A 25,469-nucleotide genomic window follows, 5' to 3' on the forward strand; every position below is an offset into this window, starting at 1 on the left:
AGAAAATGAAAAACTGAGCTTGTAGATACACAGAACGCATTGGTAGTTGCCAGAGAAGAGGAGGGTGGGGAGTGGTCAAAATGGGTAAAGAGGATCGAAAGGTACAAACTTCCAATTATAAAATAAGTAAGTCACGGGGATATAATATACAGCATGGTGACTATTGTTTATTAATAATACTATATTGCTTACTGAAAGTTGCTAAGAGAGTAAATTTTAAAAGTTCTCATCACCGGAAAAAAAATGTTTTTGTAACTATGTATGGTTCATGTTAACTAGACTTGTGACCATTTCACGGTATATACAAAAATCAAGTCATTACCTTATATACCTGAAACTAATATAATCTTATATGTCAATTATACCTCAATTTTTAAAAAGTATGAATGCTAAAGACAGAAAATAAGGTTACCTAATTACTTCTTTCTCATTTTGCTTAATTTGTTTTCTTGTTAACTAAAATAGTGTGCAAGTGATGGACACTTTTAGAATATCCAAAATATTATTCTAAAAGTTTAAGTGTACTTGTTTATAGCCTAAGATTAGAAGTAAACTTTTTCATGGACTTAAATAATAGCATTTTTACTCTATTAATTTCAATTGTGATTGAGCATTTAACATTTATGTTCAAACTCGATAATTTATAGAAAACTCTTGGTTTTATAATTAGTTCTAATCTGGAAACTTTCTAAGGGGAATAAAATGTCAAAGAAGGAATCTCATGGTGTAAAAATCTCTTCAAACACTTAGAGAGCAGGGGAAATATATACACTTTACTCACAGTTATTCTCTTTCATAATGAGTATGGTATACAGCTGTACAATAAATATTATAATTTTTGATACCTTTGTATATTACCTAGTTTAATTTTTATTTTGACTTTTCTATAATCAAATAGAAAAGTTATAAACCAGATCACAAAAACTGGCTCACAAAATTAAAACTAATTGCTTACCCATAATGTGTGGCCAAATTGAAATTAGGAAGTCTGTGTCTTTTAAATTAAAGAGTAGTTTGAAGATTTTTGGAGTTTCCTTAACCATTCGCCATTTCAGCAAAATTTTATGTTGTGGATCTCAAGTCTTTCAATATGTATTAGCATAAAAAAGGCACAAAATAATTAATTTTATAAGTATTTTGCAGTGATGGAGAAACTGGATTTTGTCACTTTCTGTCCTGCATGTGCTTGTTTTCATTTATTTGGTATACATCTACTTCACATTTTCCTAAAATTTCCTACACTAATGTTGCCTCTTTGGAAAGTGCTAGATGTAAACCATCTTCTTGCAATTGTATTTTTGGAAAAGCATGTGGGTGGTGTTGGATTCACTTGAGTAGAATTTTAATTAGAGCTACTGCATTCACTTTTATTAAAAGAAAGAATACTAATTCCTTTTTAGCATGCTGACCATGCTTTATTCTGACAGAGGGCCCCCTTTTAATTTGTTCTTCAAGTCCCATCATTTAGCTTTCAGAAACAGTCATGTCACTTTTCTAACTTTCAAATGTTTGATAATTCCTCTTCTTTATACTCAAACAATAAAATATCCTTATTATGGCATTCAAGGCCATTTCTGATCTGTCACTAAGGTCCTTTGTAACCTAATCCATCACCGTGTTTTTTCCCCCCTGCTCCCAAAGCAGCTGCCTATGCACACTGTCCTGGCACACTATTATTCATTGTTTCCCATGCAATTAATTTTGTATCTGGTATGCTTCCTTGGAGTTCCTCTATCTACGTGGAATATCCTCCCCATTTCTGCCACCCTTTCCTTCCACAACTTCTGGCAGGTAAAATCATAGGCACTCTTTAAAACCCAGTTTAGAAGACATCTCTGATATTTTTTCTTTTCTCCTTCTCACCCTCTTCTCTTCTCCCATAGGACTTAATCTGTGATTTACAGTTCTGATCAAACCTGATAGTACAATTAGTCGTTTGTGTCTACTCCTCTACCACCTAGTGAGTTCCTCGAAGGCCAGTTTTTAGTTTTATTAAATGAAATGGTGTACCATAGTGCTTAAGAGCATAGATTCTGAAAATCCTTTTGGGACCCCATATTCCCCTTCAACTATCTTTTATCTGTTCTTTTCTTTACTGGAAAACTCCTTGAAAATGCTGCCAGTTTCTTTCCCTTTTTCTCTTGAATTCAATCCAGATTTTACTTCCATCACTCCATCAAACCACCCTTTCAGGGGCACTAATGACCCACTAATGACTAAATCCCATTGTCAATTCTCAACCATCTTAATTTGTCCTGTCATCGGTATTTTACACAATTTACCACTCAAGTGATGGTCCTTTTTCTCTCATATTGTAAGCAAAATCCTTCATAAGATACCTTTTTCCCTTTCTCTCTTTCTCTCTCTCTCTTTTGATTTATTTTGCTGATTCCTCTTCTTTCAAATCTCTAATTGTTGGAGTACTTTTATTTTTTTAAATCTATACTTACTACCTAGGTGATCTCATCATGTCTCATGGCTTTACCATCTATATGCTGATGAATCCCAAACTGTAGTCCAGTTAATAACAGTCTTATTCTTCCCATTGCTTGGGCTAGAAATCTTGGAGGCAGCGTTTTCTCACACTGCCTAGATACAACAATTTTGTAGTCTCTACCATCAAAATATATCTAAAATTCTCTTCTTACCATCTTCAGGGTCACCACCCTGTTCTACACCTCTCCTCTAGATTATTGTAATAATTCCTAATTGGTCTTAGTGCTTCTATTTTCACGACCTATAGTAGGTACGATGTACGTATCTATTACATGATATCTGTTATACATAAGATACATAAGTATGTGTAGGATCTGAGAATTACACAAAAACTTATGAGAGATAGAATTTCTGTTTCCTGGAACCTATACCTATTCAAACAGCTATTATTTAAAAGCAGTGATGAAATAACAAATGAAGAAGGATATAGGCTATAGAAATTCAAAATTAGAAAGGATTGTTGCTAGTCATGTTACCAAAAAGAATACATAATTCGAGCTTGTTCATATAGGGTGATTCTAGTTTAACTGAGCTGAAGAAGAGAGTGTAGAACCTAATAATCCATTAGGAAGTGATTGAATAAGCAAATGCACCAAGACATAACTGTGGAGAATAGTCTGAAACAATGAGTAGAGAAAACTGAATTCTGGATTGTAATGGGAAAATATGGGACTAGCCAGAAAATAGTGGGCCCTGATCGCTGAACTAAGGAGTTTCAAATTTATCCCAAGAAATGGCAAAGGTGTTGAAAGTTTTTTGAGCAGGGAAGTAGTAAATAAAAATGTGCCTCTAAGAAAATATGACAGTGCAGGCAAAAATGAAGAGGACAGATTTCAGTCTTAAATAGTAAGTAGCTATAATAATTAGGACTTGAGGTAATCATAAGTGGAATTGAGGTGGCCATCTAGAAATGCAGTGGAAAGAATATATTTGCGATATATTTCAAAGGAAGAATTGAGAGACCTTCATGTCTAATTAATCAGACCGATTAATATTTATACTGCCAAGAGTAATAAGTGGTTTTATTCATTGTTTTTGATAAGTTGGAAGTGGTGAATTTTTTTATTCCCTTGATTTTTATATTCTACCTCAGTTGCAACCAAAATTGTGCGATGTGATAGTCTGGCATTTCATTATTTAAATTTAAAACCATCTCATGATATTTTGTTTAAACTGTGGTGAAAATCTGCAGGGCATAAATGAGATCAAGTCAGACCCAACTCAGCATATGGTGCTTTAATGGCTGGCAGTGAAGGAGTTCTCTTTGCATAGCTGTTGAATTTTCGCCACCATTAGCAGGTGTTGCAGTGAAATATGCACTATAATGTTGCCAGTAAAATTAAATGTGTTTTGTAGCATAATGGAAACTTTTGAAAGACCTATAGTTCTCTTTAAAAATTAAGCTTTTTAATATTGTAAGTTTACAAGTTCTTTCTCATAGTATTGTCTTCAAATACTGTTTTCCACTGCTGTATATTGAAGGAATTCTCAGAAGCAGATCTTAAACACTGTATAATATATAATTTAAAAATGTTTACAAAAATATTACTACATTTTTGTCAAATCTGAAGCTTTTGCTGGATACACAGAAAGTATTTAAAAATATTTCATGATTGAATTTAAAATCATCTATAATTTAAATTGAAAAAACTAAAAAGTGGTTCACTTTTATTTTGCAGTGATCGGCATGTTGGTAAAATTTATTCCAAATCCTCTTCCTTTCTGGACTATGTCAGAAAGTCTCTAAAGAAGCTGGGATTAGAGGAGTCCAAGGTCAGTATATGATTGTTGTTTTCATAAAAAAACAAAACAATACAGGGGCGTCTGCCTTCAGCTCGGGGCGTGATCCTGGCGTTCTGGGATCGAGCCCCACGTCAGGCTCCTCCACTGGGAGCCTGCTTCTTCCTCTCGCACTCCCCCTGCTTGTGTTCCCTCTCAGGCTGGCTGTCTCTCTCTCTGTCAAATGAATAAATAAAATCTTTAAAACAAAACAAAACAATACAAAACAGGAGAACTTCTATGGGGTAATGAATTGAGATGATACAAAATAATTTACCTTGTACTTTTCTCCCATTTGTGAAAAACATCTAATTACATTGAGACCATACCTCCATTACCTTTATTCCAAGTTCATCTTTCCTGTCAATGTGGATGGTTTGCTGTCCTACATCTCTAGAGAGACTCTCCTTTAGGTTTATTCAGGTACCATGTACCAATTCTCAAATCAAAATGGTTAAAAAGCAAGATAACAGAACAAATGGGAGTTGTAAGTAAAGCAAGGGCAGTAAAACAATACATTTATTTAATTTAGTATTTTTAAATTTATTTAATTTGTTATTTAATTTATTATACAATGCATTTATTTAAAGACTGTATAATTAAAATAAAAAATCTTAAATTCAAAAGCCTTTTTGAATGGGAGAATCCTGGAAAGTGGTGACATCATAGAGGGGGCCCAAGTTAATAATTGAGAATCTAATGTTGAAGATAAAATAATAAGCTGGTTGGCTAGTAGTAATAAATATTCTAACCCTGAGGAAAAAAATAAACTTTCAATTCAGAGTTACTGACTAAAGTATCAAGTTGAACTTGGATCACTCTGGTATCTTGGGTTTTTGTGTTCGTTGGTTTGTGTTTTTTGTTAGTTTGTGGGGGGGCAGGGGCAGAGAGGGAGAATCTTAAGTAGGTCATGCCCAGAGTGAAACCAGACACAGGGCTCCATCTCACAACCCAGAGATCATGATCTGAACTGAAATCAAGAGTCGAACACTTAACCGACTGAGCCACCTGAGTGCCCCACTCTGGTATTTTGAATTGATTATAAATTGAAATAAAGAATAAAATAGATGGTTTAGAGGAATGAGATGGATTTCTTGAAAAAGTAACACAGGTATGATTACATTGTATCAAAGCTAAAGGATATTATTTATTGTACCAGTTGTCACTTACTCCCCAGTTGCTTTATTATTTAAAGCAGTTAGGCTGTTATTAATCAGATTCCTCCTCTGTAAAATGGCATTCAAAAGCATTTCTAACTCATATGATTTGAGATTAAATGAGGTAATATATGGATAATACCAAGCACTATGTTTTTATACAGTAAATACAAACAAAACAGTATGAGTTAATTTAGTTTTTATATATAGTTTTTATTATATATTATAGATATTATATATTATATTAGGATACTATTATATTAATGTTATTATAATTAATAATATTACATTTTATGTATAGTTTTTATTATTCTGATCCTTGTGTGTCTTCTACCAGTAATAACACAATTGATATGACTCTTATCAGTATTTTTATTTAGTCACCAAATGAAGATCCTTCTAGTCTTATACAAATGAATGAGAATAGACAACTTTTATCCTAGTTATTTTATTCCTGGGTTTTTAAAAATATATTTTTAATAAATCAGACTGGTTTTCCTTCCAATCAGTCTTATTTATTGCACATCTTTATTCTGTAGCTCAATTTTATGTCTTGCAGTAATGTCAAGAACACAAACCTAAGCATTATTTTCACAGGTGAAGAGCTAAGTTTTTACTTAAACTAAAAATATATTATCCTTTGCCAAAAACTAAACAGCAAAAATCCAGAAAAAAATGTTACTTACCCTTCCTGATAGCTTTCTCTTCCTAAGTTTGTCTTTAATAGTAACCATAGTAGATGTTCCCTAATACGCTTATTATATTACTGATAGGAATTTTTTTTTTAAGAGAAAGAGAGAGCAAGGTGTGTGGGGGAGGGTCAGAGAGAAAGAATCTGGAACAGACTCCCCACTGAGTGCAGAACCCAATGCGGGACTCCATCACCCGATGAGGGGCGACCCTGAGATTATGATCTGAGCTGAAACCAAGTCAAATGCTTAACCAACTGAGCCACTCCAGCACCCCTAACAGGAATACTAATAATAGCTAAGAGTTACTAAGCACTCACTGTGTGGTAGTTATTGTGGTAAGAAAATCACAACATTATCTCATTTACTCTTCACAAAAACACTTACGGTGTAATGATCTAGAATGAGAGGTGTAGAAAAAGGCAAGTCATTTTCCCAGAGTCAAGAGCTAGCTAGTAGTAGAGGTGGAACTTGAGCACAGATTCCGCTAACATCAAAACCTCAACTGTTAACCACCACTATACTGAGAAGTGAAATGAAAAAAGAAAAAAAGACTGATGTAGGTGAGTATCACCATGTAAAATCATTTTTAAATTATTCTTTGTATTAGTTATAAAGGCAATAATAGTGCCCTACTGATTTTCTCATAATACTATTTAAGCTCATTAAAAACAAATATATCAGACAAAGTGGGTTAGAAGACAAAAAGGGTCAAGAAACCCAAGCTGGAAGACTCTGGGGGAGGAAGGTTCAGAACAACATAATAACAACATAACAAGTATTTAAAAGGATGTACTGGAAAGGAAGGAAAGAAATGAGTACATGTTTTGGGGGTGGGGGGGTGTTTGATTTTTAAGCAAGAGAAATTGAGAAAGTTTTATCTGTCAGGTCAGAGTTGTTGGAAAGAGCATAAACCAAAGTTATGTTTTCTATCCAATACAAATTCCTAGTATTTTTCTCCCATATCATGGAGTATCAATGCTCAAGTTTAAGTTTTGACAAGCTCAGTAAAAAAGAGATTTGTGTATGGTTTCATTTTAAAAATGAAATTAATTTTCATATGCAGGCATTAAAAAGTAAGTACTAAAAAATATCAAAACCATTTAAGTTTAAAATGTTAAATATACCATAACACTTTAAAGATCTTTGACTAAATTTATAATCATTTATTGATAAACTTACATAGTTGGAAATATGGTAAATGCTTTGATGTGTTTCTAATCTTTTAAAGCAGATCTCTTAATATTCAAAACTATGTAGTAATAAAGTGTCAAGAAAATCCCTTCATGTGCTCTGGATATATTTTTAGTTACAAGAAATCATGTTAAACATATGGAAGTAAACAGAAAACATTCTCAAACAAATTATCATTCCAAAGAAGACCAGAGCCCCATGTGCTAGGTATATAAGTGGCTTATGCGCACCTTAAAAGCTTAGTCCGTAATTCCTGTAGTTAGTTGTGAAACATTGGACATTTTCTCCTAGAGCAGGATTTGGCAGCACTACTGACATTTAGATAAGACTTCGTTGTGGGAGGCTGTCCTATGCATTGAAGGATGTTTAGCATCCCTGATCTCTACCCACTAAATGTCAGCAGTAGCACCCCAGTTATAAAAAAAAAAAAAATTATTAATTAAAAGAAAGAGATAGTCTCCAGAAATTGCTGAAAATTTCCTCGGGAGTGAAATCCCTACTCCCCACCCCCAGTTGAGGTCCACTATCTTCAAGCATTTGTCATCTTTGTAATTCAATTTGCAATCATCAAACATTCCTATTATAAACCCCATATATTTTTTTAAATGCTGTTTTACATGTTACACCAAGAGACATGGAGAGAGGAAGTGGGGAAGAAGCAGTGATTCTGTTCTTACATTTTGAAGACTTTTTATTCAAAACAATGCCCTCCTTGATCTTTCATTTTGTATAGCTCTAACCACGTATAGGCAATATTGTTTCAGGTCTATTTAAGCAGAGTGTTTAGATTCTATAGTACAGTTAAGCCTAACTCTATAACCACTGTAAACAATAAATTGTGGCAGGACATCAGCTACCTCGTATCAGCAAATATACTGTTTATAATGAATTTCTTAGAATGAAACATTTGAGTAAAATTCTTATAACATTCAGTTACTTCTTTGTAAAACATTTTCATAGGACTTGAGTATTAACATCTTAATGCTAATTAGGATGTTAAAATATCTAAAATATTAACATCCTAATGATTAGCTTTACCTAAATATTAAAAAAAGGATTAGGTATTTTCAAACTTTATCTTCTGTCCCAAATTTGGGTATCTCACCAATTTCAAAAAACCTCAAAATTGTCTTAAAGTTTTCATGCTTTCTTCATAGTCCATAGCATTTTGCCCTCTTTTGTCAATTGATAATTACTTTCCTGCTTTTCTGTCTCTTTTCCCTGGCTTATACTGCACATACACAAACGCACAATTGCAAACATGCACATATCCTTTGGATTTTAAAAGCATCAGAATTGGGTATTATTTGCTAGACAAAGAATGAGCTGGAGTATTTGTTTATAAGAAGAGAGAAAGAAAAGCTTATTTTCTAGAACTTCTGTGTTATATAGTGAATTCTCAAATAATTGAAGTTAATCTCACATATTGAGAAGTAAAATAAAGACAATAAAACTGGTGATTTGATGGGGATGCTGTAGTGTGGAATGGGTAGAGTTGAAAACTGCTAACCTAAAACCTTAATGGAAGTAAGTGAAGGATAATTTATTTATTTTCTTAATGGATCAGTTATTTAATTAGGTTCTTTATAAGAAATTTAGAACACCAATTTGTGAGGATAAACTCCATTTGTGAAAGAAAACACAGAATGCAGATAGCCCTGAAGCTGAGGAACGGCTTTGATTGTTGGCAGAATTTGTGAGTCCACAGCTTTCTGATCAACCTTGGGCTGCTCTGTAATCTCATATTTCTCTTTCTCTGAGTGAAAGATCTTGCCTTCCTGGTGTCTGGGTTTACACAGCTTCTTCTTCTTGAAGTAAGCATCAGTGAGATGTTTTGGTATTTTCACGCTGTTGATACCATTTTGGTGGAGGTGGCAATGACAAATTTCTGGTGTGTTCTACACAGAAGAACTCAATTGAGGGCCAGAGGTGCAGTCACAAGTAGCAAGCCACTGCTCAGTCACTTCAGGAAAACCACCCTCTTGTCTCTGCGGCGCCCAGTGAGGATGATCAGAATGGTCCCAGGAGTGGTACTTGCGCACAGTTTTCTCACTTGCTGCCTGAAAGGTCTTTTTTTACTGTGGCTCAGCAGCTTTCAAGGTGCATCTTCAGTCGGATAATACCTAGGCATTTTGCAAAGTTTAACCACATTCTTGTCACCATCACCTGGTTTAGTGACAACAGGAAGAACCTTCTTTTTCTTCTCAATCCAGAATTTAGCTGCTGAATACTTCCTCTTGTATATCGCCTTTCTGGAATACATAGCCAATCAGGAATATCTGCCAATTCCTCTGACTAGGACAGGATTTCTCTTTCTTTTGTGTTTTAGCCTTGAGGTTATCCTTCTTAACCTTGCCACCAGGATCAGCCTTCTTGGTTTCAGATTTCTTCTCAACTTTTTCGCCTGCCATCTTGAAAGATAGGAAAGAGCAGTAAAGGATAATTTAGAAAAATATTCTTAGTTATGTTTCCAAAATGGAATAGCAAAAGGAAACCTTTGAGACCAAAATGATTTAGTTATTCATCAACAAACACTTATTGACACCATGTGTCAAGAAGGGTGTAAACTCTGGGGCTACAAAGATAATAAAGATATAACCCATTTAGAAAGAAAACAAGTAATTATAATATAGCATGAACCTACAACAATAGACACACATATAAAGTAGGATGGAAGCATAGAGAAAGGAGCAACCCACTCTGCAGGTGAAGATTTCACAAAAGATATGTCATTCCTACATTTGGTCTTGAATAATGTGTAGGAGTTCATCAAGCAGACAAAGTGGGCAAGTAGGGACCAAGGAATTAATTGCAGGTGCCGGGGTGGGGGTTCCAAAAACACACAGATATGAGAAACATGATTCTGAACTCAGCATTACTGGAACACAAGAGGCAGCAGTGAGAGATGAGGTTAAAGGAGTGGGCACATGTGGAGAGGCCAAGTAAACTGATCTTTGGATGTTAAATCAGAGATTTATCAGAGCTAAGAATAATCACCGGGTGGTTTAAATACAGGTGAGAGGGCAGGAATTATTCCACAGGAAAGCCAACAAGTGTAGAGAGCTTATGAGCTCTTCCAGGTGGTAACGTATCCATAAGTGATATAGATTGAATTCCTTTGACATGCGCATTATGGCCATAAGTGAATTCTGGCTGCTTTTTGCAAACACCATGGTAATAATTGATTCACAGGAGAATCCTCAAGGGTTTAAAACCATTGGGTAAAATATTTATGGGGAAACAGGATATTTACACAAACTCACAGTACCCCCACAGATTATTTATTCATTTCAAAATGTAGGTAAACCTTCAAAGTCAGCATCACCAGTAATGAACAGACTGATATCATCTGCCTCATAATGCAATGCTTTGGAGAAGGTACAGCATCACTTAGGTAATATTCCTGCCAAAAGTGCGTAACTTGAATCTACTCGTGAGAAAACACCCAGGCAACTGGCCTTTTCAAAATGTGTCAGTGTCGGATAATGAAGGGAACCATCAACAACCATCAAGGAAAAGGCAACCTACTGAGTGGGAGAAGATATTCACAAATGATGTATCTGATAAGGGGTTAACATCCAAAATATGTAAAGAACTCACATAACTCAATATAAAAAAAAAAAAAAAACCAAGCTGATTAAAAAATGGGCAGAGGACCTGAATGGATATTTTTTTAGAGAAAGCATACAGATGATCAGCAGGCACAGGAAATAATGCTCAACATCACTGACCGTCAGGGAAATGCAAATTAAAACCACAATGAACTATCACCTCATACCTGTTTGAGTGGCTGTTATCAAAAAAACAAGAAATAAAGGTGTTGGCCAGGATGTGGAGAAAGGGAAGCCTTGTGCACTGTTGGTAGGAATGCAAACTGGTGCAGTCATTATGGAAAACAGTATTGGGGTTCCTCAAAAAATTGAAAATAGGAGTGCCTGGGTGGCCCGGTTGAGTGTCCAACTCTTGGTTTTGGCTCAGATCATGATCTCATGGGTCGTGAGATCGAGCCCCAAGTTAGGCTCTGTGCTCAGTGGGGAGTCCGCTTGAAGATTCTCTCCTTCTGCCGCTCCCCCCATTCACACGCAAGTGCATGCGCTCTCTCTCTAAAATAAATAAATCTTTAAAAAAATTAAAAATAGAACTACATACAATCCAGCAATTCCGCTTCTAAGTGTTTATCTGGGAAAAAAAGGAAAATGAAAACACTAATTCAAAAAGACATATGCACCCCTGTGTTCATCACAGCATTATTTACAGTAGCCAAGATGTAGAAGCAACCTAAATATTCATAAATAGATGAATGTATAAAAAAGAGGAATATTACTTAACCATTAAAGAGTATGAAATCTTGCCATTTGCAACATGGATGGACCTAGAGGGTATTATGCTAAGTGAAATAAGTCAGGGAAAGATAAATACCCTATGATTTCACTTATATGTGGAATCTAAAAACAAATGAGCAAACAAAATAGAAACAGGCTCATAGATACAGAAAACAAATTGGTGGTTGCCAGAGGAAAAGGGAGCAGGGGGATGCAGAGAATAGTTGAAGGGAATTCGGTGGTAAATCTTTCAGTTATAAAATATATAAGACACAGGGATGTAATATATAGCATAGGGAATATCGTCAATAATATAACGACTTCGTATGGTGACAGATGGTAACTAGACTTATTGTGGTGACCATTTTGTAATGTGTATAAATGTTAAATTACTATGTTGTGCACCTGAAACTAATAACGTATTGTATGTCAATTCTTCAATTTAAAAAATGTATCAATTTCATGAAAAACAAAGAAGAGGAACTGTTCCAGATTAAATGTAACTAGAGATACTAATGCCCCATTCCAGATTGGATGCTTTAAAAATGTGGAGGGGGCACCTGGGTGGCTCAGTTGGTTAAGCATCTACCTTTGGCTCAGGTCATGATCCCAGGGTCCTGGGACCAAGTCCCCCATCGGGCTCCCTGCTCACTGGGGAGCCTGCTTCTTTCTCTGCCCCTCCCTCCCCATCTTTGTTCTCTCTCTGTCTCTCTCTTTCTCTAAAATAAATGAATAAAAATACTTTTAAAAAAGTAAATATTTTTAAAAGGGTGGGGGGGGCCTATAAAAGGCATTATTAGGACAAATGGTAAAATTTCAATATAGACTATAATAGATAACAATATTTGTTATCAGTGTTAAATTACTGAACTTGATTATTGCAGTTGTGTAAGAGCATATCTTGTTGCTAGGATCTACTTGCTGAAGCATTTAGGGATGAAGAGTCATGACATCTGTAATTTACTTTCAGATGGATCAACATAATAAGAATACTAGTAAAGATGGATGGATGGATGGTTAAAATGAATGTAGCAAAATAGTAATGATAGGTGAGTCTAAGTAATGGGTATATAGATGTTCATTGCACTTTCTGAAGCTTTAATTTAAAAGACAAAATTTGGAAATCTGAAACCACCAAACCCAGAGGAAGTGAACCTCACACAAATTACAAACAACAAAAGTTTTTGGGGCATTAAAAATACAGCCTGCATTAATATTGAGAAGGGTGGGAGCCAATTAGAGAAGATAAACCTCTTTTGGTAAAGGACAGAAATTGTTTCAGGTCTTTTTAGAGGCTTTTACTAGATCATCTCCTCAGAGATACTGTGGCCCAGCCTTAAGCCTGCCTATGAGTCTGATACAAATGTACCTTTGTGCTGCCACTAACCTTGACCCCTACTGACTGTGACTCACCTGCCAAAACTGCTGGCTCCCAGCTGTCAAAAGCCACATTTAGACAGATTCCTCACCTACTAATCAAACATCCTTTTGCCTTACATAAAATATTAATCATTGTCCACATTTTGTAATTATAATTCTACATTTTAGGAAAACAGTCCAGCAAGCATGTAGAACATCGGTATAGTTTATATTCAGACCATTTTTTCTTTTTCTTTTTCTTTTTTTAAGATTTTATTTGAGAGTGAGCAAGTGAGAGAGAGCACGAGAAGGGGGGAGGGGTAGAATGAGAGGGAGAAGCAGACTCCCCAGTGAGCAGGGAGCCCCATACAGGGCTTGATCCCAGGACCCCGGGATCATGACCTGAGCCAAAGGCAGAAGCCTAACCCACTGAGCCACCCAGGCGCTCCTCAGACTATCTTTTCTAGTGTTTCTTTATAGAAAGTTGCTCCACATTAGAATTCGTACCTTAATGAGCTTGATTTTTTCCTATTGGAAAATAGCTGTGAAGGATCTCATTTTAATACTTTTAAGTGTCATAGCAGACCATCTGTTTACTATTTGTTTAAAGATTGTCAATGGTCAAAAACACCATGGATGTAAAACTTCTTGTATAAAGATTTTGTATGCCAAGTTCTTCCAGTTCAGGAAGGAAGGAAGGAAGAAAAACGTTCAGGACAAAATTAATTGGAAGGTTATTCCAAACTTTCAATGGACCTTGGGAGAAAAAAAAAATCATAGGACAGTGATTTGGAGATCACTTTTCTGGGAACTATGTAGTAAATTATTCCCCTTTCCAGAAACTCAGTAGTTCTGATCTCCCATACCAGGACCTGAGAGCTCTGAAGAGTTCATTTTCTTGCAAGAATGTCATTTGTATATTGTGTAGCTAGCAGAACAGGTTGATGTATGTGACAAGACTCTATGACTTCAACTGAGTACTTTGTTCAAGTGCTTGAGCAGCTTAAATACTTCCTCTTTAGGAAACTTTTGGCCCTGCTTATAGGCACAAGTGCAGTTCCTTCCGTGCAGTCAGGTAAGTACTAAAGAGTTAGGGGAGCTTTAAAGAGAGTTCTGTTTGGAAATCAGAAGGTGCATGAGCTTTTTCCAAGTGCAAATCCAGACATGTTATGGGACCTCAGAAGTCTAACCATGGCAGCAGGTAGGATGTTCCGGAACACTGCTCAAATCCTTGCCTTTGCTTCTGGTACTCTGATGTCATCACTGTCTTCCAAAACAGCTTCATCTTCAGGCTTTAAATTTCTATTTTTCCCCTTTGTTCAGTGTTTAGTGCTTTTCCCCCCCTTGCTCATGAGCTAGAGATCATGTGACCTGTCTAGTATGTTTTTTGTATTCTCAGGAGAGTTCTGATTCTTAATGATAAAACCCTAATCCCTATTTATTATGCCTTCTAATTTTATCTCAGTTAAGCCTCATTATTTCAGAATGTGGCCTTGAATCCCCCAACAGCTGCAGCTGAATTACCTATAGTATCTCATGAATGTCCCATGATTTCTTGGTCCTTACCTCAGTAACAGTAAAGAACTGTATACTAAATCCCCCTCCCTACTTTTAATGCACATATTATCCATCCAAATTCTAGATACCCAAGCCCTACCTTTTTTTTTAAATTTTTTTAATTGAGTAAGGTTGACACACAGCGTTCTATTACTCTCAGGTATACAGCATACCGATTCAACTTCTTTATACATTTTGCTGTGCTCACCACAAGTGTAGCTACCATCTGTCACTATACAACACTATTACAATACTATTGACTACATCCATATGCCGTGCCTTTCATTCCAGTGACTTCTTCATGCCATAGCTGAAACCTGTATCTCCCACTCCCCTTTACCCATTTTGCCCATCCTCCCTCCCCTCTAGAAACCATCAGTTCTCTGTATTTTAGGTCTGATTCTACTTTTTGTTTGTTAATTCATTTGTTGTTTTTTTTATATATTTCAAATTATCTTACTGATTTTTTTTATGTTAATGTTTTTTTATTATGTTAATCACCATACAGTACATCCCCGGTTTCCGATGTAAAGTTCGATGATTCATTAGTTGCGTATAACACCCAGTGCACCATGCAATACGTGCCCCCCTTACTACCCATCAACAGTCTATCCCATTCCCCCACCCCCCTCCCCTCTGAAGCCCTCAGTTTGTTTCTCATAGTCTCTCATGCTTCATTCCCCCTTCTGATTACCCCCCTTTCTTTATCCCTTCCCCTACCAATCTTCCTAGTTCTTATGTTCCATAGATGAGAGAAACCATATAATTGTCTTTCTCTGCTTGACTTATTTCACTTAGCATTATCTCCTCCAGTGCCGTCCATGTTGCAGCAAATGTTGAGAATTCGTTCTTTCCGATAGCTGAGTAATATTCCATTGTATATATGGACCACAACTTCTTAATCCAGTCATCTGTTGAAGAGCATCTCGGTTCCTTCCACGATTTAGCTATTGTGGACAATGCTGCTATGAACATTGGGGTGCATATGGCCCTTCTCTTCACTACGTCTGTATCTTTGGGCTAAATACCTAGTAGTGCAATGGCTGGGTCATAGGGTAGCTCAATTTTTAACTTTTTAAGGGACCTCCACACTGTTTTCCAGAGTGGCTGTACCAACTTGCATTCCCACCAACAATGTAGGAGGGATCCCCTTTCTCCACATCCTCTCCAGCAATTGTTGTTTCTTGCCTTGTCAATTTTTGCCATTCTAACTGGCATAAGGTGGTATCTTAGTGTGGTTTTGATTTGAATTTCCCTGATGGCTAATGATTTTGAACATTTTTTCATGTGTCTGTTAGCCATTTGTATGTCATCATTGGAAAAGTGTCTGTTCATATCTTCTGCCCATTTTATGATTTGTTTATTTGTTTCTCGCGTATTGAGTTTGAGAAGTTCTTTGTAGATCTTGGATACCAGTCTTTTATCTGTAGCACCATTTGCAAATATATTCTCCCATTCTGTGGGCTGCCTCTTAGTTTTTTTGACTGTTTCCTTGGCTGTGCAGAAGCTTTTTATCTAGATTCCACATATGAGTAAAATCACATGGTCTTTTTCTTTCTCAGTCTAACTTTTTTCACTTAGTATGATACCCTCTGGATCTTCCTGTGTGGTCATAAATTTCTATATCAAATCACATCATTAAAGAACTATATTCTACTATTTACAGCCCTGTGCCTACAGGAGTTCATCCCTGTAAGGTTGCGTTATCAGAATTATGACTAAATTGTTTGCTTTTATTATGGTTTTAAGAAGGAAGATATGTGGTCATTTGGTTGCAAAAATAAACATTTACTCAGGTTTTCTAAATAATTTGTAGGAGACTATTCCAGGAATACATACACTTACAGAAAGACAGATCTCTTGGCTTCATGAAAACCAAGAAAGTGATGTCCAGCCTAGTCTCCTCAGAATGTATTTTGTTAATGAGAGCTCTGAACTAACAGCTATTTCACTCTTTGTTCTAGGTAATTTTTCTCTCCAGATTTTTGTTTATTGATAAGTTGTTTATTCATGACTCTGCTTCCCACCTGCATCAAACTTTGTATATCACTTTCATCACTTCCCCTCTCTGCACATCTACCACCACCGCCGCCCCCCGCCCCCCGCCCCCGCCACCCCGACCGTGAAAAATAAGATCAGAGTTGATTCATTTGATCGCTTTCACAGCTGTTTGGATAGAATTTTTATAAATAAACACTCTAAATCAAATAAGGTGAGATAGGTAGAAAAGGGGAAACTGTGCCTGCAGGAAGATTTTTATGTAAGTTGCAGCCTAGGATTCTTTCCCAAGCAGTGATTAGGCAGAAACACATTAAAATGGGGCTTAAGTTTTAGAGGCATTCAGAGTCTTAAGGTATTTCGTATGAGCATACTTTTGGACATTCAATAAAGACAATATTTCAAAGCTTTTTCATATCCTCTAGGTTCTGTTATATAACAATCTGCATAATGATTTAATTTTTCATGATAGGATGATCTCCTCCAAAGAACACTCAACTTATTTCTTTTTTGCCTTAGCTATCAGGAGGCTCAAATGTACATATATGCTTGATTCTAGCAGCTGTCCTTAGCTAGGTGACTTTGGTATCATGTTTTTCTCCTTTGAATTATACACCCTTGAGAGTTCATCCTTTCTTTAATGGCCCTCCTATTGATATGTTTTTATGCTTCATATTATAAACCACTTCAAATTACCCTTGAAAATGAGCATGCTGTTAATAATAAAGTATCCTGTGACTTATGATTGTATAGATTTGTAGCAAATACCTTTGGGAAAAGAACAAGAGTTAACAATTATACTTTTAAATTGAGATCAAAAACAGTATGTCAGTATTATATGTAAAAACCACACCTAATAACATTTTAATGACAACTGCACAAGAAAATAAAGGGATATTTCCATTATGCAATAGAACATTCTTACATGCTATAAGTCTAATTCTATATAAGAGGAGTCATATTGCCTATAAAAATTATCTTTTTTCACCTACTAACCACAGAGAAGCATTAGGTACAGAAATGTCTCCCTGACAATGAATAGCTCTAGGAAGTAGTAGAAGATATGATATAATCACTGAAAGAATAGGAAAATACATTATGCCTTTTATTTATTTTTTTTATTTAAGGAAGAAAAAGCTACTTAATTATCTTAGTTTTTAATACTGCTTTTAATATAGGACATAACATCAGTTTTAATGTTACATTATTTTAGATTATTAGAATTATTGATGTGTACAAAATCTGCAAATTACTTAATTCAAATGAAGAATATGTAATAATTATATAATGTATCAGTAATCCTTTTTAGAATAACTATGAGCTGAACTTAATATTTTATATGTAGATTCTATTCTTCATGTAGTAGAAAGTTTAGTTCTACTAACTAGTTCTATTTTAGCTTAATATTTTATATGTAGATTCTATTCTTCATGTAGTAGAAAGTTTAGTTCTATTAACTAGTTATTGAACATGTACATATCAGACAATATGGAAAGAACTTTATGTTGCTTTCTTTTTAAGAAAACTTCTTATTGTCCATAAATTTCAAGCTTATGAATATTAGTTACATAATTACATCATTTCTAGAAGTAAGAATCATACTGACTCAGCCTTTGTACTGTATACTCCAGAAGAATCACGGTGACACTAATCTTTTGAGTAATAGCCTGGATAACTTTCTTTGTTAACCTAAGATTATTAGAACCACTTCAGCTTCATTGCCACTGGCTTTGTCTTCCCAGCAACCTGTGCAGATCAGCTAATAGGCCTCACCTCCCCATCCATCTACCTTAGTTCTTTAGCCAATTATGACCTAGCCAAGGGGATGTCAGCAGCCTCAGTCTTACATCTAGTGGTGAGAACTAAGTCAATTGCTAATCCATCTTTGATCTTGTATGATGTGGGAGGATATCTAAACAACTGTGTATCTCTCATCCACTCATCCAGCCTACTTTCTGTGAAATTGCAGTATGATCCAAGTTTGCTTTACCTGGGCCCCCTTATATAGATCTATAAAAAGACAACTTTAATAAATGAGTGAATGAATGAATAGACAAATCTCCCATGGAAAGGAATTCCAGATAATCTCTTTGGATACTGCACCCTCAAGGAGATGAAGTATAACTCCTCACTCCCTAAATGTAGGCTGTATGTAGTGACTTTCTTACAAAGTGTACAGTATGAAAAGTAGAAAAAAGAGGAACTTTAAAGGGAAAAACCTGACAAACACTGTCTCAGCCAGGTGATCAATGTCAATATCAATGATGATAAGTTAGTTATATTAATAGATATCCTTGAGGGACACCTGGGTGTCTCAATCCATTAAGTGTCTGCCTTTCAGTTCAGGTCACGATCCCAGGGTTCTGGCATCGAGTCCTGCATCAGGCTTCTTGCTCAGCAGGGAGCCTGCTTCTCCCTCTGCCTGTTGCTCCCCCTGCTTGTCCTCTCTCTCTCTCTCTCTGACAAATAAATAAAATCTTTGAAAAAAATAGATACCTTTAATATGTCAGGAGCATGGCACTCTATTTCTGTGATCTTTCTCTCAAAAACCCTTAGCCCCAGTCCAATTATGAGGAAAACATCTGCAAATCCAAGTGAAGGAATATTCTACAAAATGTCTGACCAGTACTCCTCAAAACTCTCAAGGTCATCAAAAATAAGACAAGTCTGGGAAACTGTCACAACCAATAGGGCTAAATGCAATGTGATATCCTGGATAGGATTGTGGGACTAAAAAGACATTAGGTGAAAACTAAGGAATTCTGAATAAAATATGGACTTTAGCTAACAACAGTGTATGAGTCTAAGGTGTCCAGCTTTGGTTCACTTAAACAACAGACTTCCATTATTTTTTAGAATCACACACAACTAACAAATAGAAACCAAAACACAAACTCCTTCTTTGACAAAAATCAGAAAGCATGTTAAATCTCAAATCATGTGTATTATGAAGCACAATGCAGGTAAGGAGGAATACAGAAAGATACCAAGAGAAAATTCCCAGGGTTACAGATCACCGACAAAACAGGACACAGTTCTCTAAAGTCAAATATGCTGAGGAGCCAAATCAACCATTCCTGGTTTGGAACAAATGCAATTGATGACCAGGGTAGTGCTTCCCAACTTGGCATAAAAGAGAAACAGAGAATATTGGAGAACCCATGGAATCACTTCGAAAAACCATGTTTATAGGAAGCAATGTGCTGGTGAAGCAGGATTTAAAAAAGATTATGAGTTCTGAGTTGTCCTGCAACTGCTGATCTCAGATGGCAGGAGAGAAGTAAAGACTAAATAAAGGCTACAATTCAAACACACACACAATTTTGTAAGATGAGAATTTTTGCTGGCTTTAAGTTCAGGCCTGGATCCAGTCCAATAGATGCTATTGCAAAAAATTGATTCAGGAGGTACTTATTTGATGGAAAGATGGGCAAAATTTTAAAAAGGTTTGGGGAAGGAGTTATAATCTGCTTGGGTTCTGTACCAAGGGAGAAATCTTTTCTGGAGGGCTGCACTAGAAATTAAATGAGACAAAAACCTTACTTTTCAGTGCTACCTTTTTGTACTTTCCAAGCTCTAAAGAAATTTAGTGCAGTAAGAGAAAGAATAAGGGCTTTAAAATATAATAAATTCATTTAGACATTTACAAAAAAATCGAATACAAATCCTTTCAGATTTTTCCTCTTTTTATCCCGTCTTTCATTTTTGACCATATGTAATTTGACAGCAATTTCTTCTGATGACTTTCCTTTATCAAACCTTTCACAAAGGCATCCAATTTATAGGAAAAAACTTCTCCTTTTGCATTAGTATTTCATTAGTTATGTAATATTTACTTATATTGAGTTTAGAAACAAATACAGTTGACTCAGTAAACATAAAGTTCAGCTGGTGTGAACAGAAGCGTATGTGTTCTAAAAAGTGGCCTGTGAACCACAGTGGTTAGTGTATTATAGGCATCCTATGTTTTTGAGAAAAATCAGAAAGTAGTGCTTGATAATGGATTTGTTAAATGGATGTTAGAGGAAATTACCTTAAATATGAACATAAGTCCTTATTGTGTTCTTGTTGCCTTTGAAAATTATTCTCTAGGACATATAGTTTTAGATAAATCATTTGAAATCTTAATTTTACTCAAAAAAAATGTATTGAGCTCCTATGTACTCCAAGCATAGAAACAAGTGAAAGTAAATATTTCTTCTACTTGCTGAAATTAAACAATATTAATAGGATGTTACTGCTGGTTTTATTTATGATATGCTAAATAGGTATAGAAGATATTAACGGGAGAACTTAGTTATATTGACTTGCTTCATGATATCCTTAGAGTTCTTCAGACACCGAAGTTTGTTTTAAATTGTTATGTTGGGACACCTGGGTGGCTCAGTTGGTTAAGCGACTGCCTTTGGCTCAGGTCATGATCCAGGAGTCCCTGGATCGAGCCCTGCATTGGGCTCTGTGCTCAGCAGGGAGCCTGCTTCTCCCCTCTGCCCTTCACCCTACTCGTGCTCCCTTTCTCACTCTCGCTCTCTCTCAAATAAATAAATAAAATCTTTAAAAAAATAAAATAAGTAAACTGTTACATTGATTTTACTTTAGGGTATGTTTGATAAGGAAAAAAATTTTTTAACTGTTGTTTAATTTCTTGTTGTTTTATCTTAAAGCTGCCAGAAAAAGTTATAATGGACTACTACGAGAAGTATAAGCCTAGAATGAATGAGCTGGAAGCTTTTAATATGGTAAATCTCAGAATTAAACATATTAAATTGGATATGTTGCTAGACTTGAATAGAGTTCTGTTAAATTTTATTATGGGACCAACCAATCTATGTTGTTTTTCTCTTACTGCAGAAAAACCCTTTTGGATCATTTCCTAGTTCAGAACTATATTAGGTGTCAGTAATGTAATAAAGAGAACACATGGTAGATTTCTCCTAAAGTGTATCATAAATGCACAGAAAGAAATTTCTGAGTTCTTTGAACACATATTGGTCTCAATGCAGTTATTTCACAAGCATTCCTTTTAATGAATGTTACTCTTAGTTCCTTTGAAAGCTCTCTATCACATATGTGTGACTGCCTTTGGATTCTACCTCAAAGTCATTCAAAGGACATTCTTTTCCTATTATGATTAAAGAAAAACTTTTGATCTCTGCAGTATCCATTTTCTGAAGATGTACAATTGGTACTGGAGATTTGGCCTTACATAAATTTCTGTAGATACATTTTCTTAAACATAAGTGTTAAGCTACTCTTTTTTTTCTAAAGTTCTACCATCTTATCTTATTCTTCCTTTTAGTTGAAAGTTGTTCTGGCTCCTTGTATAGAGACATTGATTCTTCTAGATCGACTTTGCTACCTGAAAGAACAGGTAAATTATGATATTTTAAAATACATAACAAATATCTTCATTAAATCCAGTAAGTAGATCCACTTATATCTAGGATAAGTTTCTTTACATAAAATTAGTCAGATAATTTTTCTCACTATATTTTCCAAGTTTAAATATTCATTCTCTCTCTTTTTAAACATAAACATGTGTACAACAGATGTTTTCAGCAAGGTTGCTGTAATAAAAGTTTATATTCTTTTAATTGTATGGTAATTACTATATAGTAGGCAGTAAATGCAACCATCATATATGACATATTGTATAGCTAAAATTAATAAAAACCAGATATAAAAGATAGTATGTATATTTTCATTTTATAAGAATTTACCTTTTTAATCACTTTTGGATTTTGGACATATGTACTCTGCAGTACAAAAACTTCTTTCTGATTAGTGCAATTACTTTTGTTTTTTTCACAGTCTTGTTTATTTTGTCTATGTTGAATGCTCCCAAAAATTGTTTTCTTGGTTATCTTTGGGAAAATGTTTTTTTGCAGATTTAACTCTGAGCTGTGATCAAAATAGTTACGTGAACTATTTAAATTAAACCCATACATGGATTCAGCCTTAAGTTTCCATCATGAGTGCTTTATTTGAACAATTTTGTTTTATGATAGTGGGTAGTTTTACTTCTTCTTTTCAACAGGCTATTTGGAACAAATGGATTTTAATAAATATTTGCATTTGTTCTAAGTTGTATTTTTATGGAAAAAGGCGATTTCAAATATTTGGATTTGTGTACTTTTTAATCTACCAACTAACTCAGAATCGCTGGAAATCTTAGGTATCCAAATTTATAGGTGACAGAATCAGGCCTGTTTTACTAGGTACTCACTATTTCCCTTTTCAAAACAATTTCCACTGACCTAAATAAAATAAGTAAATGGTATGCATGAAGATTAACAGGTTGGTAATGAAGTGATAGAAATCATATTAATTTGTTAATACTTTAAATATTGTTCAAATAGTACTATTTTAAATGATATAAATAATATTTTATTGTAAGAGTAACATTTATATTAGAGAATTTTAATTGAAGAATATTAAAAAATTAAAATTAATAATTCCATCTTTCAGCATTAATTTAAATTTTTGGTATGTTTTCTGGTGCCTTTCTCTAATATATATATGCTGCACATATATGTATGAGCACATTATGCCTACTTTAATTAAAATTGGAATCAAATTATAAGTACAGTTTTACATATAATTTGTTTCATTTTATTCAGAATTTTCCCATCTCATTAAATATACTACAGAAGCTGAATAATGTTTCATTGTATAATAATTTGTTTCAGTAATACCCAGTTGTTTTTGACCACTTTGTTTTTCACAGTTGCAACAAAGAGTAACCTTGTAGTTCACTATCTATGTACATTTTTATTGCCGCAGCATAATTTCCTGTAGGTGAAATTGTAAATGTTAATTTCATTCCACAAAAAATAATTTTCTTTCACATAGTTTGTTTTTTATGTTGTTTTTATATTACAATATAAAGTCTGACTCATCTTTCATTCTTATCTTCAACAAATTGCTATGTATTTAAATCACTTATCAATTTGCAGGAAGATATTGCATGGGCTGCACTTGTGAAGTTGTTTGATCCTGTGAAATCTCCCAGATGTTATGCTATAATTGCCCTGAAGAAGCAGCAATGATTTCAGTTGAAGCAAGGTATTAGATGTATCTATTTGTGGAACCTATCACTAATTTTGCTCTTCTAAACATTTGTGTTGTGTTATGTAAATATTTGAAAAACATTGCTCTATATTTTAAATAAACAATAAAATACTAGCTAACAACAGAATACCATAATCCATTTTTCCATTGTCAAAGTATACGTTAATAAAATAAGAACTCATGAAAATATTGAAGAAGTTAGTATATCAGTAGGACATTGTTATCTGACATTTGTTTTCTGTTCTATATTTGAGACCCTTGATATTTGTTACATACCACATTTTGACTTTACTGACTTAAAAACTTTTCTTTTTTTTTTTTTATTATATTACATTAGTCACCATACAGTACATCCCTAGTTTTTGATGTAAAGTTCCATGATTCATTACTTGCATATAACACCCAGTGTAAAAACTTTTCTTGACAGAGGAGTAGTAAAGGTGTATATATAGTAAAATTAGTTGGTACAGAAGATCATTTGCACTTTCCTCCAGATTTTGAAAGGATTTTCCATGTTATACAGAGGGGGAAATCCACATTTAAAGGAAAGAAACACCAAGGAACCAGGCAGACATAAAGAGTGCTTAATATGTGTTTTAATCTAAGTTACGTGAGGAAATATTCTGTGCCCTTAAAGGCATGTACATCTTGTGAGATACTCACTTTCAAGATTCTTGAAACTGTTTATCTTACTAAAATAAAGGGATGGGTTGCACTTAATGGAATTACCTTGTGCTCTGTAGAAAGCCAATCTGAGAAAAGCAGGAATGAAGGAAAGAAGGCCAACTCTGTGCCCTGTGTGGTGCAGCTTCTTTTCCTCTGCAGAAATCTTGAGGCTTCTAATATACACAGAAGAGATGGACAGTTAGGGAAAAGCTTCCTTGATGCTCAGCAAAAGACTATATAAAATTCTCCCAGCAGAACAAGTAACTCTCTCTTAAATTTTAGAGTCTATCCACAGATTGAAAGAATAACTTTTGCTTTGGGTTGTGATACTAAGTTTGCAGCCAGCATATATGTGAATGATCAGGTACTTTGTATAGCTAGTACAATAGTGGGGAAATTAGCCATTTTTTAAGCTTGTTAAGGAAAATTTCAAATGTGTTCAGAAGTGAAGAGTAGAGTCTAAAGAATCCCCATGTACTCATCACAAACTTCAGTAATTATCAACTTTTTACCAATCTTGTTTCATCTGTACACTTACAAGCATGCACATACTCAACATTTGCCACCCTACTCCCAACTCCCAGATATGTAAAATTTTGAACTTTTCCCCTGATGACTAAATATTTATGTAACATTATTTTCTCCTTATGATAAAGAAAAAAAAACTTCACATGTAAAGCTCTATTTAGTATAGAGACATGAATTACAACTCTTTCAATACCAAGGAAACTTATAGTAACTTATAGTAACTTCCCTATGTCTTAAAATATTGTCAGAAAGTGCATTTACCAATTAATACTTAACATTTTTATTAGAGACATTTGTGTGATTCAAGCTAATCCACATGAGATGACCTGTATGATCACACTGAGATGATATTATTTCAGCAAAAAAGCAAAGAAATACAATATTTTGGTAGGACTATGGCTTTATAAGTGTGAATCCCCATTGCATTGTTTATAGACTCTCATCTCATAAAAACTGCTCTTGGAGAAGTCATTTACAGTTGAGCTAAAGAATGTGGGGTATTGGCAGGAACATAAGTTATGACAATTACATTCTAACTGGACTAAAGCAAGACTCTTAAGATCTCGGAGCCTCATTTGTAAAGTGGGGTTTCATTTAATTTTCATTTTAGAAACTTTTATTGAATGATTATCATATGTCAGGTTATGCTAGGC

The 25,469-nt window shown here is 34.7% G+C and overlaps 1 protein-coding gene and 1 pseudogene across 9 annotated transcripts in view; one reads left to right on the forward strand and one right to left on the reverse strand.

Annotated features, from left to right (window-relative positions):
• The window catches only part of METTL25 (methyltransferase like 25), a 137,240-nt gene that overhangs the window by 95,153 nt on the left and 16,618 nt on the right, over positions 1 to 25,469 (forward strand). For 8 of the 9 annotated variants that reach the window (XR_566578.2, XR_566579.2, XR_566580.2 and 5 more), the window contains 4 exons: positions 4,176 to 4,269; positions 21,216 to 21,290; positions 21,851 to 21,922; positions 23,508 to 23,616. Coding sequence is in view for 3 of the 9 variants with exons in the window: in XM_008683602.2 (XP_008681824.1) it covers positions 4,176 to 4,269; positions 21,216 to 21,290; positions 21,851 to 21,922; positions 23,508 to 23,600 (334 nt within the window). In the remaining 6 variants the exon portion in view is untranslated. Of the gene's footprint in view, positions 1 to 4,175; positions 4,270 to 21,215; positions 21,291 to 21,850; positions 21,923 to 23,507; positions 23,747 to 25,469 lie in introns of those variants that run through there. The other variant, XM_040637299.1, reaches the window with a different exon arrangement.
• On the reverse strand, positions 8,820 to 11,146 carry LOC103656240 (annotated as a pseudogene).

This window comes from Ursus maritimus, unplaced genomic scaffold, assembly GCF_017311325.1.
Source record: "Ursus maritimus isolate PB19 unplaced genomic scaffold, ASM1731132v1 scaffold_21, whole genome shotgun sequence".
NCBI classification, from domain to species: Eukaryota; Metazoa; Chordata; class Mammalia; order Carnivora; family Ursidae; genus Ursus; species Ursus maritimus.